This window comes from Erythranthe guttata, chromosome 2 (genome assembly GCF_056151865.1).
Source record: "Erythranthe guttata isolate IM_541 chromosome 2, IM_541, whole genome shotgun sequence".
NCBI lineage: Eukaryota > Viridiplantae > Streptophyta > Magnoliopsida > Lamiales > Phrymaceae > Erythranthe > Erythranthe guttata.
Window position 1 is genome coordinate 14,114,057 of NC_142534.1, and position 18,494 is coordinate 14,132,550.

At 32.9% G+C, this 18,494-nt stretch overlaps 3 protein-coding genes across 3 annotated transcripts; 2 read left to right on the plus strand and 1 right to left on the minus strand.

The window, feature by feature from the left end:
- Positions 1-2,556: 2,556 nt before the first annotated feature.
- On the plus strand, positions 2,557-6,326 carry LOC105969556 (isopentenyl-diphosphate delta-isomerase). Its single transcript, XM_012994328.2, has 6 exons — positions 2,557-3,148; positions 4,182-4,524; positions 4,750-4,834; positions 5,384-5,470; positions 5,564-5,815; positions 5,911-6,326. Exons 1-6 carry the CDS (start codon positions 2,988-2,990, stop codon positions 5,982-5,984), a joined length of 1,002 nt encoding a protein of 333 aa, XP_012849782.2. The 5' UTR covers positions 2,557-2,987; the 3' UTR covers positions 5,985-6,326.
- A 901-nt stretch (positions 6,327-7,227) lies between these two features.
- On the plus strand, positions 7,228-11,677 carry LOC105969520 (sugar transporter ERD6-like 5). The gene is made up of 18 exons (XM_012994285.2): positions 7,228-7,469; positions 7,620-7,682; positions 8,140-8,229; positions 8,338-8,397; positions 8,564-8,629; positions 8,723-8,788; positions 8,899-8,974; positions 9,056-9,120; positions 9,218-9,310; positions 9,405-9,485; positions 9,573-9,657; positions 10,269-10,312; positions 10,409-10,471; positions 10,563-10,622; positions 10,707-10,757; positions 10,865-10,924; positions 11,039-11,153; positions 11,288-11,677. The coding sequence occupies exons 1-18, from the start codon at positions 7,299-7,301 to the stop codon at positions 11,416-11,418; spliced, it is 1,440 nt and encodes a 479-aa protein (XP_012849739.1). The 5' UTR covers positions 7,228-7,298; the 3' UTR covers positions 11,419-11,677.
- Positions 11,678-14,518: 2,841 nt separating this feature from the next.
- On the minus strand, positions 14,519-17,846 carry TWD1 (FKBP-type peptidyl-prolyl cis-trans isomerase family protein). Its single transcript, XM_012994319.2, has 7 exons — positions 17,568-17,846; positions 16,771-16,956; positions 16,159-16,248; positions 15,678-15,862; positions 15,430-15,552; positions 15,199-15,351; positions 14,519-15,085 (listed from the first exon to the last, which is right to left on the minus strand). Exons 1-7 carry the CDS (start codon positions 17,614-17,616, stop codon positions 14,759-14,761), a joined length of 1,113 nt encoding a protein of 370 aa, XP_012849773.2. The 5' UTR covers positions 17,617-17,846; the 3' UTR covers positions 14,519-14,758.
- Between the last annotated feature and the right edge of the window lie 648 nt (positions 17,847-18,494).

The following is an 18,494-nucleotide window of genomic DNA, read 5'->3' on the forward strand; positions in this document are numbered from 1 at the left end:
TAATGCGCCTCATGTGCAGGTTAGTCACAGATCCCATTTAGTCAACTCAGGTTTGAAAAAATTAAAATTTAAAAAGTTAAAGTAGGAGGGTTTTGTTTTTCCACGTCAGCATTTCATTTTTTTTGCAAATTTAAATTTGCACATTTTATTGAGTACTTGTATTATTGACAAAATAAATAATTAGGGGAGGATTTTTTTATGTTATTTATTACTAATGTTTTTGACTTTTTTATTATTATTTTATCTTATTTCTTTTGAAATAAATCAATAATTGATTGAGCTTATTAATACTTAATAGTCATTAGAGAAATGACAGCTCATATATATTGTAGTGTTTTGGAAAAGAAGGATCATTTGACTTTGAATTTATTATAGTTAAACCGATTTTTTTATTTTTTTATTTTTAGTTTTAGCTGTAATTATGTCATATGTAATGATTTTTTTGTAATTGTTTTAGGAGTCACAATAAGTTTACAATTTTCTTATTCTTCTCCCAAAATAAAATTATATTTGTTAAGTTTTTCGAAAAATTCCGAAAAGAAATAAAAAACTTTAGGGTGCATTTGGATGGAGGGATTTGGGGGAGGGATTTCAAATCCATAATAACAAATCCTTCGGACTTGTTTGGATTGAAGGATTTGGAGATGGATTTCAAATCCCCACCCCTCCTTTTTAGTTGATTTTGGAGCAATAGTGATGGATTTCAAATGACTCCAAAATTGGAGTCATTTCAAATCCATTCTCCAAATCAAATCCCTCCCCAAATCCCTCCATCCAAATGGACCCTTAATGTTCTAAATAGAATTCATATATTTTACTTTATTATATTCAAATTTAATTTTAGTGTTGTTGAGTTTTTTAAATTATTTTTTTAACTTTTAAAAATAATTTGGGGGAATTATCTAAACTCAAAATTTGTCGATATATTTACCTTAAAAAAAGTAGATAGTTTTTGTGTGATTTTTATAGATTAAAAACACAAAAAAATGGTGATAACTTTTGAGTTAGGAAAAACTTGTAAAATCCCGAAAAACAAGCGTCTACGGGAGAAGTAGTCAGTGTTATTATGTTTAAAATGCGAAAAACTCGTGTTTGAATGATTAATAATGCGATATTTTGGCAAAATAAAGGTTTGAAAGAAAAAGATGAAGTTAGTGCTAGGTTTTAATTTATTAAATAAGATCTTCTACATTTACTAAAAAATGTCCTGTATTTATCAACACCCACATGTAAATTATTCAGTTTTCAAAATAAAAATAAAAATAATTTAATTTTCATAACTCTTTTTCCAAAATATACGTCTCCTAAATAAAATAAAAGTATTACCTTTAGTTTTGTATTTCAACTTGTAATAGAAAATGAGTTTTTGAACATGATTTATGCTTATCATGGATGAGAGAGAGAGAGAGAGAGAAGAGAGAGAGAGAGAGAGAGAGGAAACAAGGCGTCCAATTTCTGACTCGTTGAAGCTTAGATTTGACGTCTCAGAATTGTCTTTGTTTGACTCTTGTTCCTTTCCAATCGTAGACCAACCACTCACGTGCAGGTACGAAATGACAATTATGCCCTTTCTTTTTATTTAGTTGCCAGTTTAACCCTTTTCGTCACTTTGGCCCTCTTACTTGCAAAGTCCAGCAATAATAGAAAAGACTAAATATAATGGGCTTGTATCATATCTATATATTGGGCTTCAACCATATCCAATTGTTTTTTTTTTTTTTTTTTTTTTTTAAATAACCATATTCAATTGTTAAAAGTAATTATATTTGTATACATTTTAAAGTTTTATGATTGAAAAGTGATGTCATGAAAACAATTCCAAAATATGTAGCCAAGTAAAAATAAATTAAAAGGTTTACATATTAGGATTAATTCAACGTGATTTTTCACTCTAAATCGAATCTCAAATATTACAAAACGCAACAATTGTAATATATTTTATCGATTTTCTAATACAACTTGGATCGATACTATATCAAATTTATATGAGAAAGATATATATATATATATATAATCTATTTCAATTAATCTTGATGGCTCGTACATCAAGATATATTCAACAAATTTCCCGCGATGATCTAACTCAAACGTCAAAACATTACAAAATACGAAGGTCGTAGAACCTTTCATCGTCTTTCTAATGTAACTTCAACAAGACAATCGACATTCGTATGAAAAAAATACGATAAAAGTACTTCAATAAAACTACATAACCGTACTAAAACAATCACTTACACGACGGTTGCCAACGTCGGTCAACTCCAATTGGTGAGAATTATGATTTTTTTTAGTGTTGAAAATATTCATTCATATGATTCTAGGCAAACAAATTTTTTTTTTCATTCATTGAATGTAGTTATAATTTATAACCACCATTGTCATTGACTTTTAGATAATAATCCCAATTAATAAACCAATGTATTTTAATTTTTAAGTAAGGAAAAATTGCATCCTTCCTTGAGATCTTGGGTAAGAAGTTAAATAATTAAATAATAATAATAATAATAATAATAATAATAATAATAATAATAATAATAATAATAATAATAATAATAAAAAGAAATCAAAAATCAATTGGACACAACCTAGTTTTAATCCCAACACAAATTTTCCCTTGGAAAAAAAAATCACAAGGGGAAAAAAGACTAAAAGCCGCACCTTTGTCCATGGCGATAATTCGCAAACATCACTGAAGAAAAAATCATTCTTTGTCTGAACTTCTTCTGCTTCTTCTACATACGAATCTCGATCTGATTACGCACTCGCCAATCGCGATAAGGTTTTTTGCCTTTTGCCCAATTGCTTCTGATTTTTTCAGCTCAAAATATTACAGATTCCGCAGCGCCTTTTTTTTTGGGGATTTTGATTCTGGTTCCTAGGGCACGTTTTACAGATTCTCTATTTATGATTGATCAGTCATTGGGGGCGAAAAATAAAAAAAATAAAAACTTTTTTTTTGATAAATTCTCGATTTGAGTTACTGAACAATGGCGGCTATCGCAATGTTGGATCTATTGAGGAAAAATCCAAACTTTGGTGGCCAGGCGTTTAATTCGAGAGGGCTATTCTCCACCAAGCTCGTCGGAGCTTCCTCCGCCGCAGCTTCTTTCGCCATTTCAACTCCTTTTGCCTTTGGGGCATTCTTTGGGTAAATTGTTTTACCAACTGTGTGTTTTGTTTTTTCTCCTTAATTTTATGGCTTGTGCTTTTGCTGAAAGGATAGAATCATGGTTCAAATTAAGATACAGATTATTCTTTGTAGTTTGTTAGTGCCAATTATCGAGAAGCTATGATGTTTGTTTCTTTGGTTGATTTTAGTTATAAGATGCAGCTTGACTGGAACTAATTATGTGCTTAATGTAGAGATTCAATATTTTAATTACTCGAATTAGTGACTAAGAGAGTAGAAAAATCGGCCCGTTAGTTTTCAAGATTCGGTGAAAGCATATCCGGAGTAGAAACTTTTAGATTTAACGAATTTGCTAAATAATCATTGTAATAGGTATCTGTTTATTTTGATCTTGTGAGGCGGAATGTTGGGACATTCTTATTGTTTTGGGTAAATTACGGCCACCCCACCCGATGTAAGGTCAAATTACGAAAAAACCCCTCCTGCGTGGGTAATTACAACCACCCCTCAACTATGAATCTTCTTACACGTCCATCTTTGCTGTGTCAAATTTAGTGGAATCTTATAGATTATATGGGAGGCCGTAATTTACCATATTGTTTTTTGATTTTAGTAAAACATGTTTAGTTTTCGAGTTTGTGTCAAGCTGGGTATGTGTTTGTCTCCGTAGGCGGATGCATTGGATTAGGGATTTCGGGTCCTTCTTACTATGTGAAGACTGTCATCCATTTATGCGAGAAAATGACTAGTCGGAACATAATGAAGTTACCGATAAAATGAAACTGGAATAATAGATATCTCATGTTTCATACGATTGGAGAGTGATGGAATGGAACTGAAGCTATCTAGATTCCATTCCTGCACTTGATGGGAATTTTTTTTTAAGAATTTCACTGGAATCAAATTGTTTACAGTACATCTATCTCGTATGTAAAATAACAAAAAAAAAAAAAAAAGGATAAAGAATCCTGAGTGAACTATATGATACATCTCGTTTTCGATCTCTACAGCTGATAAATATTTGTTGTATGTATAATAATGGCTGTCCCAGAGATGGTGCTTCGCGTGTTTCCTATTGCGATGCCGGAATAGCTCTAGACGAAGATTACATTTCTAGTATAAGGAGTGCATCCGCAAATATATTTCAGAGTGATGCACTGAAATACACTACCAAGCAATACGATATTGAGTTGAAATCGCTGTTCTCAGCATTTCACTGGAAGAATCTCGCCGTGACGTCGTTGCGGTCTTTCTTGTTATTCTACTTGCCTCTTTTGGAGCCCAAGCCAGAAGCCGACGAGGACGACGAAGATTTTCTTGAAAATCCCGAAGAACAAGAACCTTTGGATTTGTCTGTTCCTTTCAAGAAATCAGTCAAACAAATAATTCGCGAGGTATAACATTTTTTTTATTTTTTTTCTTTAATGTAAAGATTGCTCTTTTTGTTTCGATATCAGAAGTATGTGCTACTAAGATTTGATCATAACCATCCAATGGAAGCCCCCTTTGTTAATCACAGCGCGATACTGAAAATATTTTAGCTTTTGTTTGAAATCTCTTCAGTTATTGGCTACGAGGGTATAATAAACCTTACAATAATAACCGTGTTGTATTCTCAGACTAGTGTAGTTACTACAAGACGTGTTTTTGAGAGACTTGCAGTTCATTATGTTTCACATAGGATGGCCTGGAAGCTTCTCAAAGGTATTCTTAGTTGTTCATTGTTCAATAATACTATTGTTTATATATTTTAGGGTAAATTACGGCCACTCCCTGAGGTAAGGTCAAATTACGAAAAAACCCCTTATGTTTGGGTAATTGCAACGACCCCTCAACTATAAATCTTCTTACACGTCCACCCTTTTGGTGTCAAATTTAGTGGAATCTTTTAGATTATGTGGAATAATCTCTAGTTTGTACCCGTTTTACCCCTTTCGAGCTCCACAATTTGAAGCAAGATGATCATAATGTGTCTCTTGGCTTGTAAAAATAAGATTGTGGGGCATCAGAAACTGCATTTTCGCACAAAACGAGTACAAATTAGAGAACATTCCATGGAATCTATAAGATTATGTTGAATTTGACCCCATAAGGGTGGACGTGTAAGAAGATTCATAGTTGAGGAGTGGTTGTAATTACCCAAGCACGATGGGTTTTTTCGTAATTTGACCTTACCTCAGGGGTGGTTGTAATTTACCCTATATTTTTTATAAAAAAAATCCTGTATTTGCCTGATATGATGTACCATAATAGATGTTCCAAAGTCGGCCGCTCGCAAGGCTGCAAGGAGACTGCCGGTTCTAACATACTTCAGCTGCGTCAGCAAAACCACTTTTCGAGGTCAAATAAGTAATTTCCACTCTGTTGGGCTTTGTTTGGTTAAAACATGAAATTTCTCACCGTTTCTTCTTTTGGTATCGAATATCAAAACAGGGCATCTTCTTGCCGTTTTAGCCTCGTGGACAGTTCAAATTAGCATCGATATATACCACTTCTTTGCTTCTATATCTAAAACCAGTAAAGACGAAGAAGAAGCTGATACAGTTGAAACTTCACAACAAGTCCGCCTTCTTGGAAAAAGAATTTGTGGGGCCACTTTGAAATGCGGCGCGTCACTAGTTTTCGCGTCTATTGGAGCTGGAATTGGAGCAATGTTCATTCGTCCTACGATTGGCCAATGGATTGGTAAGATTCGTTAAAAAAAATATTTATTTATTTAAAAAAAAAAAAAAAAAAAAACTGTTGTTTGAAATGAAAATTTTCTATATTTTTTTTTGTAGGGTGTGGCCTAGGCGATTTAGCGGGACCCGTTGTGGTTACATTCATTTTTGAGAAACTTAACTTTGAACTCTAAACGGTGGCACGGTGCACTTGTCGAAATCTCCATACGCATACACTTGTCGGGGTCTTGTTGCTCCTGCAGTAACTCGATGCTTTCTTTTTTTATCTTTTTATATTTCATTTTTTTGAGAAAAATCGAACTTGTTTTTCGATTTGGGATTTACATAGAAACATGATTGATTGATAATATGTTTAGGAATACAATCAGTTGTTAATTTATTTCATGAACTTGTAGTTGCAAGAATTTGCGAGACTTGTGTCTTAATTGGTGATACAATTGATTTTTATTTTTGGAGTTCAGTTGGTCTCAATAGTATGTATGAGATGTTCGTAATAAAGATCTTATTTTCCTCAATTAGAATTTAAATCAGCAAATGGCTATTTGTAATTACAGCAACTCGTTTTGTGTAGAAATGTAGCTTCTGATGCACCACGATATTTACAAGTTAAAATTCACATCTTATGATCATATTGTTTCAAAATGTGGAGTAATAAAAAGAGTACAAACTAGAGAATATTCTACATAATCTAAAAAATTTCACTAAATTTGACACCGCCATGATTTACTATAAAAGAATTCACAGTTGAGAGGTGGGTACATGCAATTACCTAAACATGATTTTTTTTGGGTAAATTCCACTTTACCCCCTCGTACTCTCAATTTCATCGATTTACCCCCCTATAGTGTACACCCAATACAGCCCTCTCCGTCAATTTTTTTCGATTTTGACTCTGACGCCGTTTGATCAACTCTGTAAATTACAAAATTGCCAATAACACGTCGTTTCTTCTCCGTCAATATTGTCGTTTCTTCTTCTCCCACCACTTCCCCTTCCAAGATATCCCCAAATTCAAGCCCTAACTTGGCAAAAATCAAGATCAAAAAATTGATCGATTCCACCAAGTGCAAAGAAAAAAATATATGAATGTGTGAAACTTTCTCTTTTCTAAACTCGAGAGTCAAAATAAAAAAAAGTCAATATTTACGTCAATATTTTGACTCTGACCAAACGGCGTCAGAGTCAAAATCGAAAAAAGTTGACGGAGAGGGTTGTATTGGAAAATTGTACAAGTACAGGGGGTAAATCGATGAAATTGAAAGTACAAGGGGGTAAAGTAATTATCGGACAGAGTACGAGGGGGTAAAGTGGAATTTACCCTTTTTTTTTTTATTTGACCTTACCTCAGGGCTTGACCGTAATTTACCCTAAATTCATTCATTACATAATTTTGGAAAAAAGAAAAAAAAAAAAAAAAGCAAGAGTAATTGACGGAATAAAGTAAGAAAAACACAAATAATATTTCATTTCTCGGACAAGACAAGTGGATGGAGTCGGACAGCGTACTTGATGATGAAATCACCACCAACAGCCGCCCTTTGCTTCCGCCGGATGTTGTCGGCGGCGGCGAGGAGCGGAGCGGTTCCGATTCCGCCACCGCTGTTCTTGTTCTGAGCACCTTCGTGGCGGTGTTAGGTTCATATGTTTTTGGTTCTGCTGTAAGCTCCCCAAATATATAATTAACTAGCCCCCATTTTCATATGTACTTCTTCACTTATTATTTTCTCTTTCAATATTCTTTAATATATATATATATATATATATATATATATATATATATATATATATATATATATATATATATGCAGGTGGGATTCTCTTCACCTGCTCAGTCTGGGATTCTTGATGATCTTGGCCTATCACTGGCTGAGGTAATAATTAAGTTGCTATTTCTTGAGATTTTTAATTTTCGGAGATTTGTTAAAGATTGTCGATTTTAATTACTTGTACGAAGAAAAATGTATAGAATCCTTGTGTTTGATGGAGTTTAAGTACATGGGATTTTTGAACTATGATTAATCGAAATTGTTTTGATTCAGTCTTAGTAAAAAATGACAGTGAAGTAATTCCATAAGTATAATACAAGTGTGATATAAACCCGAAAACCCAAAAACCCAAAAACCCGAAACCCAAAAACCTGAAACCCGAAAACCCGATACATGGTGGAAGGTTATTTGGAATAATAAATGATACAGTACTCGAAAAACTTAAATCTGTGCGATTTGTTAAAGGTGCCTTGTGGCTACTTTGACAATTGCAAATTACGTTTTTTATTCCGATTTTTATGCAATTTACGGTTTTATTGGCATACAATTTTTTTTTTTGCAGTACTCGTTGTTCGGGTCGATATCAACTATCGGAGCTATGATTGGAGCAGTCGTGAGTGGGAAGATAGCAGATCTCTTTGGAAGGAGAGGAGTAATACCTCGTTTCTCTCGATTATTATTAATTTAGTATTAACAAATTTCGATTGTAAAATGTTTATTTGTCGTCTCATGCAAAAATTTGATCAAATTTATAATGCAGGCAATGGGTTTCGCGGAGTTGTTCAATATCGTTGGATGGGTTTCAATAGCCTTTGCTAAGGTGTTCACCTCTAATTTTTCGTATTTTTATATATATAATAATTATATAAGTAATAGAATTCTCAATAATAATTATAGGCAACCGATTTTTTAATGGAAGTTTATTTCCTATTTATAAAAAACAAACCTTTATCGTATTCCTCGTAATTCAGCATATTCTTTAACAGAATGCATGGTGGCTCGATAGTGGGAGGCTGTTAACTGGATTCGGAGTCGGGCTTCTCTCATACGTCGTACTTACATTTTCTACTCCAATTTTTCTTTTCATGTAATGGATTTTTATTTACTATTTTATTTTGTTTAAGTTCATTGTGAATATTCATTAGGTACCTGTATATATAGCAGAAATCACGCCCAAGAATCTCCGAGGCGCATTTACTGCAGTCAACCAGGTACGTACTTTAAAGAATAAATAAATAAAAAAACTCCCTTTATTTCGATAATAATCGAAATCAATTTTATAGTTTAGAATAATTTGACATAAATTGGTTCTATTTTCCAGTTGATGATATGTTGTGGACACTCGATAGTGTATCTTGTTGGTAATATCATTAACTGGCGCCTCTTGGCTTTAATCGGTAATATTTTTTTTATTTTTTTCGATGGAAAATATATTATTTGCTTTATGCATGAATTAATTTAAAAAAAAATCATTACAGGAACAATTCCATGTGTAATACAGCTTGTGGGCCTCTTCTTCATTCCCGAGTCCCCTAGATGGCTGGTGAGCTCGTAAATAATATAAGACGGAAGGTTCTAGAATGTTCTTTTTTTTTTTTTTTTTTTTTATCAATTTTTCATTTTTCTCATTTTATCGACAGGCTAAGATTGGTAAGTGGGATAGAAGTGAAAAATCTTTGGTTCGTCTCAGGGGGAAGAATGCTAATATTTATGAAGAAGCAGCTGAAATCGGAGTAACTTTTTTTTTTTTTTTCAGTTATCTTGTTATTGTTCTAATTATTTGACTTCGACGAGATGCATATATCTATTGGGAACGATGATTTACAGGATTATACGAGAAGTTTAGAACAATTCGAGGACTCTAGAATGGTAGACTTGTTCCAAAGAAAATATGCTCACTCGCTTATCGTAAGGCTTCCGTTTTTAGTTAGTTCATGTCCAAATATTACCTATGCAACGCTATTTTTCGATTAAGAATGTCTCGTATTCGTTTAGGTGGGAGTAGGGTTGATGGTGTTGCAACAATTTGGAGGGGTCAATGCGATTTCGTACTATGCAAGCGCAATTTTTTCGTCAGCAGGTGAGTTTATTATTATTTTTTTTTTTTTAATTGAAGTCGTCAAAATCTTGATTGAAATTTACGATTTTACGATTGTCTACCTTGTTAAATCTTAGTAGAATCATAAGTAGGGGAGAAAGTTGGAATCAAATTCTTGATTTCCACCGATTCCGATCTGAATTGTCCAAAATTTTTTGAAGCCTTTTGAATTGGAGTTGTTCTAAAAAAAATGAAAATGAAATTAGAAGTGATTTTATATTTTTGAAAAAGAAAATTCAGAAAATTTATTCGAGAGGTTGATTTCTATCGGGCCTGCCCTAACATATACTTTATGGGCAAATTACGTCCACCCTCTGAGATAAGGTCAAATTACGAAAAAACCCTTCATGTTTGAATAATTACAACCACCTCTCTCAACTATATATGTATTTTCTTACGAAAAAACCCATCATTTAGTAGGTAAATTTGACACCGTAAAGGTGGACGTGTAAGACAATACATAGTTGAGGGGTGGTTGTAATTATCCAAACAGGAGGGGGGGTTTCGTAATTTGGCCTTACCTTAGGGGGTTGGCCGTAATTTGCCCTAAATGAAAAATAGAAAATATTCTAACTGCTGGATTATTATTGCAGGTTTTTCATATAGAGTTGGAACAACAACAATGGTCATTGTTCAGGTTAATATATTATATAAAAATATATATAAAAAATCACACCATTACTGTTAAGCTCGTCTTTCTACAGAAACTTCGTAAGACATTCCGATTTTGCAGGTTCCGATGACTGTTGTAGGAACACTACTAATGGATAAATCCGGAAGACGTCCACTATTACTGGTCAGTAATTTTTAATTTAATTCTATAATTCTTTTTAGCTCTACAAATATTAAATATAAAAAAATAAAAAAACGGTCTTATGCTGCTGCAGGTTTCGGCAACGGGAACTTGCTTAGGTTGTCTTCTGATTGGATTGTCATATTTATTACAGGTTAAAATCGTACACACAAATATCTCGATAATTTTTTTTTTTTGACGTTCGACATTTTGATTAGTACTATGTTTCCGAGTGTAGGATCATAAGCTTTGGGATTTCAGTCCCTCTCTAGCATTTGGTGGTGTCTTGGTAAAATGTTACATTGCCTTAATTTTTAGCATTTATTATTAATATTTTCATTTATTTTTATTCAATTTTACAATTTAATGGATTTTAAATTCTCGTAATTTGATCAGATATTTTCGGGATCATTCTCCTTAGGCATGGGAGGGATTCCTTGGGTTATAATGTCAGAGGTATATAACATATGATACTTCTTCCTAGATATGTAACTTAATTTAAATTAAAAAAAAAACTACTATATTATTATTATTAGATGAACTTTATATTTCATTCGTTTATTATATCAGATATTTCCGATAAACATAAAAGGCTTAGCTGGAAGTCTTGTGACGGTGGTCAACTGGTTCGGCACTTGGATTATTACGTATTCGTTTAACTTTCTCGCACAATGGAGCTCTGCAGGTACCTCGTTTTCTTCCTCCCGGGTTTTTTTTTTATTTTTTATTTTAATTTTTTTAGCAATTTGAAAGATGACTATCGGGTTTTTGCGATTCACTTAATTTTGAGCTCATGTGTTCAACCAATTTATATTTCAGGCACGTTTTTGGTGTTTGCAAGTGTATGTGGTTTAACAGTGATCTTCATCGTAAAGCTCGTTCCGGAAACGAAGGGCCGTACATTGGAGGAAATTCAAGCGTCCATGATCATGTTTGGAACGGATAAATAGTACTTACTAATATTGGCAAAGTCATTGTTAAGTTGGGTTTCTGTTAAAGTGTTTGTAGTGGCGAATCCAGGATTTCAGTTAAGTGTGTTCAAAATTTTATAAATAAATAAGTAAATAAACAAATAGTAAAAGAAAAACAAAAAAATCTTTTTCTTATGTAAAAATAGTAAAATACGGCGTTTACAATATTTTTGTAGTGGTTCAATTTATTTAAAAACATTCATCTTATCATCAATATTAAATTTATGTTTTACAAAAATATATCTAACAATTATTTTCCATTGATTAGAATGGCAAAAAGCACCCCTTTGGCAAATTCTTGATCCAATTGTTTTTCTGAAAAATGTTTTACGCCAAAATTAGAAGGGTAGAACGGTCTATGTTGGTCGAAAAAACCCTCATCTCCACCATTTCACCTTCCATCGTCCCCGTTATTTTTGCCAAAAAATAAAAAAAAAAAGAAAATCTCTAATGTAGCTAAAATCAATATTGAGGTTTTATATTGTGTGTTTTTGTCATTTGACTGATATCCTATGAAAAAAAATTCTTGCACAATCCTTCTCGATGTTCGACAAAAGAAGTGTTTTAAAAGTGAAAAGTAAGTGCTTTCATGTTCAGGCATTCAAACCCTATATTTCGAACCAAAATAAGAAGTGGTTTAGATTTTTAATCGTTGTGATTTATATTTGGTTAAGTTACACCTACACCCCTGAAAAAATTACACGAGCCATCAATTACTTGAGCCAAGATCAAGTCTTGAGGACCGATATGCATTACATTTATTTCTCACGGGACTATTAATACTACCATAGAAGAAAATTTATAATTCTCATATAAAATAATAAAGATTTAAAAAGTGTCAGGAGAGTTATGTCACCTTGTCCTTAAAGATATAATATGAATGTCTCACTATATCTTCTTAATTAACGTTGAAATCATTTTTTATATGAAGATTTTATTTTATGCATATTGTCGGAGGGTGCATCTTGCACATCAAAACTTTGCAATTTGAGGATGTTAAATGCCAAACACACCTAATTGAAGGGTGCAGAAAGGCCAATTACACATGCCAAATTACAGCTAATAAACATTTGAAGATTCTTTGCATGTAACTCTAGAATTATCCATATTTCATTAGTCATACACTCCATAAGTTTCACAATAAGCTTTGTTATTTTACGGAAACAAATGCAATTAGTTGTTTCCGTATTGAAAATTTAATTCATAAAAATTGACCTTGGTTGATGTTTATTAAATTTGGATAATGTAATCAAATTGCACTATAACTAGTATATATATACGGAGAGCAAGGCGAGTGTGTGGGATGAAAAATGGGATGAGAATGGAAATGACAACCGGAATTGATTGTCTGAATTGTAGGGAATGCATTGAATGACCTTTTTTTTTTAATAGAATGAACTTGTTAAAATAGAGTGGTAGGATTAAATTCATCCAATAGTTGGGAGATGTTATAAAGTTTTCCAAAAACTTTCACAAAATTCACAAAATAATTTCTTCTTTGAAACCTTTTACATTTTTCCTAGACTTAAGTAAATCGTTCTGCAAAATTGTAAATTTTACATACGTAGAATATTCTTGGTTATAGAATAAAGTCCTATAAATTTTAGAAGCTTTGTCATATGTGGATTACTAATATCTTATGTAACACGCCCTTTCTCCGTGTTCGTTTTCTGTTTCCTCGTATCACCGTTTCTGTGTCCGCGCTACACATGCTAATATCCAGTACTAAGATTTCACATTGTAAAAAGTACAATGAATCCGGCAATTAGCAAAAAGTCCATTTTTAAAGTTTTTATTTTTATTTTTTATTTTTTTATTAAACTATTAATCCTCCATTTGGGTTTGAACAAACCATATTCTCTTTTTTGTTTTTTTTCCCTAGGTTAACTTTACTATTATGTTACTTACATTATTGTGATACTATGACTTGTCAAAACAATTAATAATTCAATTCTTTCATTTAAGCACAAAAAGGATGCCCATACACGCCTTTACCTTATCCACACATCTAAGTAGACATAAATTTCCTCCTCAGATATTTTCTTCTTTCTTCTTGTTGTCCATAATATTAGCTAGCACTATATTTCTCATACTTCTTTCCAAAAAAAAAAAAGAAAACAAAAAAACAATTTCAGATCCAAACAATTCATTTTCCCTTCTTCCTTCATCCCTGCCAAACCAAAAATCCAAAAAAAAAAAAAAAAAAAAAAAAAAAGAAAAAGAAAATCAAGAATTCCCATGCATGCTATAAAGTTGTACTGTATGTCCATGGCTGGAATATCAATAAGCCCTATATGCCACATCAAACACAGCCCAACTCTAATGAGTAGTAGAATTTCAACCGCGGTTTGTTGCCAAAATCGAGATCAAGATCGATTGAAAGAGAAAACGAAGAAGGAGATAAAAACGGTGAAGAAGTATTTGGATGGAGTAATGCAGAAATTTGGAGAAGGAGTGAAGGAAAATTTGAGTCCAAAACAAAAGGGAGATTGGAAAGATATAACACTTATGAGTCTATCTTTTGCTGTTTATATTTACATGTCTCAGAAGATTGTTTGTGCTTACTGTGCATGGATGTCTGATTTCACACATCCATGGTGATCATTAATTCATCAAATATTATTTTTAATTATTTTTTTTTTAAACTTTCTGTTGTTATATAGTGTTGATAGAGATTGGAATAAGAAGATTTTGGATCTTTGATGATGAACCATGGGTTCTCATGTAGCATATATGTATGTACATTTGAATTGTAAAATATAATTTGCAGTTGTTTCTTGATCAATAGAAATAAATGTATTATTAGCTTAGCACTACGACAAGAAAGCCATCGATAAAGGCTTTTTAGCGAGAATCTAGGGGTGGAAATCAGAAGGAATGAATCAGAAATGGCTTTTTCGGAAAATTTTCAATTTTTTAAAAGTAAAAAATGGTTCCAATTTCCGTTCCAAAAGAATCGGTGGAATTTCGGAAATTTGGGAAATTACATTAGTTTATAATCTTTTGTTCAAAATTCGGTTATAATGGGAATCTTCACAATATTTTTCTATATTTTTAGAAATTTTGCAAGAAAATTCTCGACAAAACGAAATAGGATTGACCTAGTGTTAAATCAAGAATGTTATGAAGAAATCACATTTAGTAGTAGTACTAGGTTGTAACAAATTTCATACTAAATGCAGATATGAGGAACCAAACATTTTACAAACTAAACAGTAAGCTAATCAACAGCAGGCTGACAAAAGGGATTCCCATCAACATACAACAGTAAGATTAAAGTACGCTTACGCAACAAAAACGGAGAAAGTGCGGTACGCAATCAGTCAGCTTTCTGCCTGTGTCGCCTCAGAAGGGAATAAAATACAGACAGTAACCATTGCCAAATCAAAATCAACCAATTTTTCGGCTCCGGTTTAGGATCTGGCCTTTGTGCAAACAGCCCTTTGTAGAGCTCCTTCTGCTTATGATAAACGGCTTTGTCGTCTTCTGCCAATAAACGCAGCTCCTTTGCAATTGCTTTGTCTTGTGGGGCATATTTACGCGCCTTGAGAAAATCTTCTCGAGCAGCATCAGTTTGCCCTAGTACTGCTCTAGCTTTGCCTCGTCTAAACAGTGCTTTCACATTACTTTCATCCTCAACCAAAACCTATTATATAACAACCCCATTATCCAATCAGCACAGCTTATAATAAGACACTACGGTTGAATATTTCTTTATATATATTAGTTAACAACAAAGTACGAAAAAAAATTGCGTACAATGCCACATTGTGCAATGGCTTCATCGTAGCGCTCGAGCTTTATCAGGCATGCTGCCATGTTGAGGTGGCAGGGATTTTTTACTGCCAATGCCATGTCACGGTACTTACCGTACAGCTGGAACATGAAGTCGTCTCCCATATATGCTATAGCCTAAAATCACGAGATAATTACTTATTGAAGGAACGAAAAAAAAAAACGAATTAGTAAAAGCAGAGCAATATTTGGTACCATTTCATACTGTTGCATTGCCTCCTCCAATTTTTCCTCCTTAAATAATAAATTCCCATCCATCTTTCTTCTATCTGCTGCACCGATTCTCTCCTCTACTGTCATGTCACCACGAGCTTTCCCCTTTTACAAATTTTCAACATTTGGAATTGTTATTTTTTTCTTTTTTATTTTTGTATCGATATAATTCAATAAAAGGCCCAAGCGTATAGGAAAGTCTTTCTGAATGCGAGTATAAAAACACTCACTTCTTTGGTTTCATCGAAGCCGATCAATTCAACTTCATACACAATATCTGCCATTGGAGGAACGTTTGGAAAAGAAAAGCTCCCTTCTTTTCCATAGCCTAGTTCACAACCGACACGCAGCAGTGCACGTTCACCAGCTGTCATGCTGGAAATGCCAATAGCCAACCCGGTCATTTCTTTTTTCTCTGTATTAAAGAGTTACTGAAACTTCATATCACATTTTCACTTGAAAAAATCCATACTATATACTAAAGAGTGCCGCCATTTAAATGAAATTATTTTACTAACTATCGGGAGGTGGAAATATAACCCTACACACTGATATTGAGACTGAAAAATAAGTTTTGAAGACAACACCAGAATGAAATAAAAAAAATTACAGTTTTATATGATCGTATTATCAACAGAAGGATAGAAAGCTGTAAAGAAACTTCGGATATGTTAAGCGGCGAAAGATTTTTTGCAAAGTCGTTGTGCAAACCTTTTCCTAGGACAATCTCAAGGGGTTGTTGTTCATGCCATGTATCTTCAAACTTGTGTTGGGTGCTTTCAGTCCATGCCCTATAATGCACTGCCAAATAAACCAAAAACGAAAAAATAAAAGGAAAATAGAAAAGACAGTGGTAATTAGTTTTACATTAATTACAAATTTCTATTTGAAACTTGAAAGAAGTAATTCAGAAAGGAAATCCTTCTGTGTATTCTATAGTGATTTACTGCGTCAATTGTCCATTCTTGGTCATTGAGATTCACGTCAATTTGTATTCAATTTAAGTATAGATATTACCTCTTATTTTCTCTCTTTTTTCAAAAAAAATTAAATGATTGAAATTTTTCTACTTGGTATCGTGTTAGGTCTAATTCCTGTTACTTTGGCTCGGATATTCGTAACTGCATATTTACCATACGGATGTGATCAATTGGACCTATGATTAATTAACGTCTAAAAGATAAATCATAAGAATAGTACCATTACTACATAACAACTTGATATATTTTCGACCCAGCTTTTTATGGAGAAGTAAAAACTATTTACAAATATTTATTGGAAGGAATTAAAAGTGACAAATAGAAGTTATGAAAACGAACTTACAGAAGCAAGTCGAATATTTCGATGGCTTCTTCTGACCATGGCCTTCCTTCATAATTTGCTTCGTCACTTTATCATGAAGAACTTCCACTTCCGATTCTACTTCAGGGGGCCCACTTTCTTCTTGGGGAGGTTCTCCATGCACAACCGAGGCACCTTCAGTGACAATATCATTCTCACCATCTTGATCTGAAACAAATCGTCATGTGTCGTGTTTCAATCACTTGATGAGTTTCTCATCTCAAAAACCAAATGAAATTTGAATTATTGAATATTAATACACGACTAAGAAGATATTTCTCAGATCTGATATATGAACTGTATCATCATGTAATGAACACAAAGATTTTCTATATGACCAAATAGAACGACGGTTACTCAGTTCGATAAAAGAAGCGAAACAAATACCAAAGAACACAAATTTTAGACACCCTTTTCCCGAGAAAAAAACATGTCGAATCGCCGAAGGTGTATGTTTACTTACATCCAATGCTACAATTCTGCAAAAATGACTACATACACCATCAATACAATGTTTTGAAGAAGAATATGAAGTGAAAGAGGAACAGACAAAAAGTCGAACACCTTACGTGCATAATATTTTCGAAGTTATTAAACGATTTCTCACCTAAAAATCTTCTTCAATTACAGTCATAAATCACACAGTTCAGATTAATAACTCATCATTAAGATATTATCTACTTCAATTGAACTATAAACAAATTCATAAATTTCAAAATTAAGGGGATTTCTGTACGATATCGCAGACAAAAGGCAGGTAAAGTAAGATAATCAATCACCTGAAACTGGGCTCTGCTGATCTTCCAGTTCCGCTTTCACTTCCACCATTATTCGGATCTTTTAAGATTTCTTGAATAATTGGATATTGAATATCGTCTTCTACAAATCTCACAGAATATTATTACAAATTCTGGTAAAAGAAGAAAAAAGGTTAATTTAATATTATTATTGCAAAGGGAATAGTGTACTAGTTGAAGGAAGAGACGAATCTAGCGAAAGATACTGGGAATGGGTCGGGTCAAAGCGCTGCCGGCCGGGTCGGGTACCAAAATCTTCCTAATTCTTCTTTAGTTAAAACTTAAAAGCGTGTTAGTTAGTATTAAAAACGCTGATTTTTTTCATTCTTAAAAAACGGACCACGCTTATTTTTTGTTGGGTAAAATTTACGCCCCTTGTGCTATGCGAAATGTACCACTTATCCCCAGATATATAGAAAACATCAAACGTCCCTAATTTTGACGGTCAACGGTGAAAAGTTTAATGGTGTTAAATTTGAGTGTGCAATGACTATTTTATCCTGATTTAATTCAATGAACTTAGAAGGTTATGGATACGAGTTTAAGTAAAAATGAGGTGTATTTCTTGTGGACTGTTGATGATTTTTAGCGTTCGTTCAAATTAGAATTGATTCTCGACTTTAGTGTTTAAGTTTTGGGGTTCCAGTTTTCTTTTTTTTGGGGGTTTTTGCGATAACTATGAAAAAACTTTGTTTTCAATTTGCGATTCTTTTAAATTAATTAGGATTTCTTTTAGATTTTAGGGATTTTCAATTTTCTTGTTTTTTTACGAAATAGAAAAGGTTTTAAAAATGTTAAAAATGACTGGAAAAAAGTGGGAGAAAATGTCCGGAAAAAGTAAAAAATGATGAAAAATGGTCAACACTAAGCAAAAAAATTATTTTGGGGTATTTTCGTCAAAAAAAAACC

Coding starts and splice junctions, on each gene's coding strand:
- LOC105969520 (XM_012994285.2), top strand. CDS start 7,299: ATGGAGTCGGACAGCGTACTTGATGATGAAATCACCACCAACAGCCGC. Junction 8,230..8,337: donor ATCTCTTTGGAAGGAGAGGA/GTAATACCTCGT, acceptor TTTATAATGCAG/GCAATGGGTTTCGCGGAGTT. Junction 10,925..11,038: donor CTTGGGTTATAATGTCAGAG/GTATATAACATA, acceptor TTATTATATCAG/ATATTTCCGATAAACATAAA.
- TWD1 (XM_012994319.2), bottom strand. CDS start 17,616: ATGGTGGAAGTGAAAGCGGAACTGGAAGATCAGCAGAGCCCAGTTTCA. Junction 15,352..15,429: donor CAATGCAACAGTATGAAATG/GTACCAAATATT, acceptor TCGTGATTTTAG/GCTATAGCATATATGGGAGA. Junction 15,086..15,198: donor CCATTGCACAATGTGGCATT/GTACGCAATTTT, acceptor GTTATATAATAG/GTTTTGGTTGAGGATGAAAG.
- LOC105969556 (XM_012994328.2), top strand. CDS start 2,988: ATGGCGGCTATCGCAATGTTGGATCTATTGAGGAAAAATCCAAACTTT. Junction 5,471..5,563: donor CAGCAAAACCACTTTTCGAG/GTCAAATAAGTA, acceptor ATATCAAAACAG/GGCATCTTCTTGCCGTTTTA. Junction 5,816..5,910: donor TACGATTGGCCAATGGATTG/GTAAGATTCGTT, acceptor TTTTTTTTGTAG/GGTGTGGCCTAGGCGATTTA.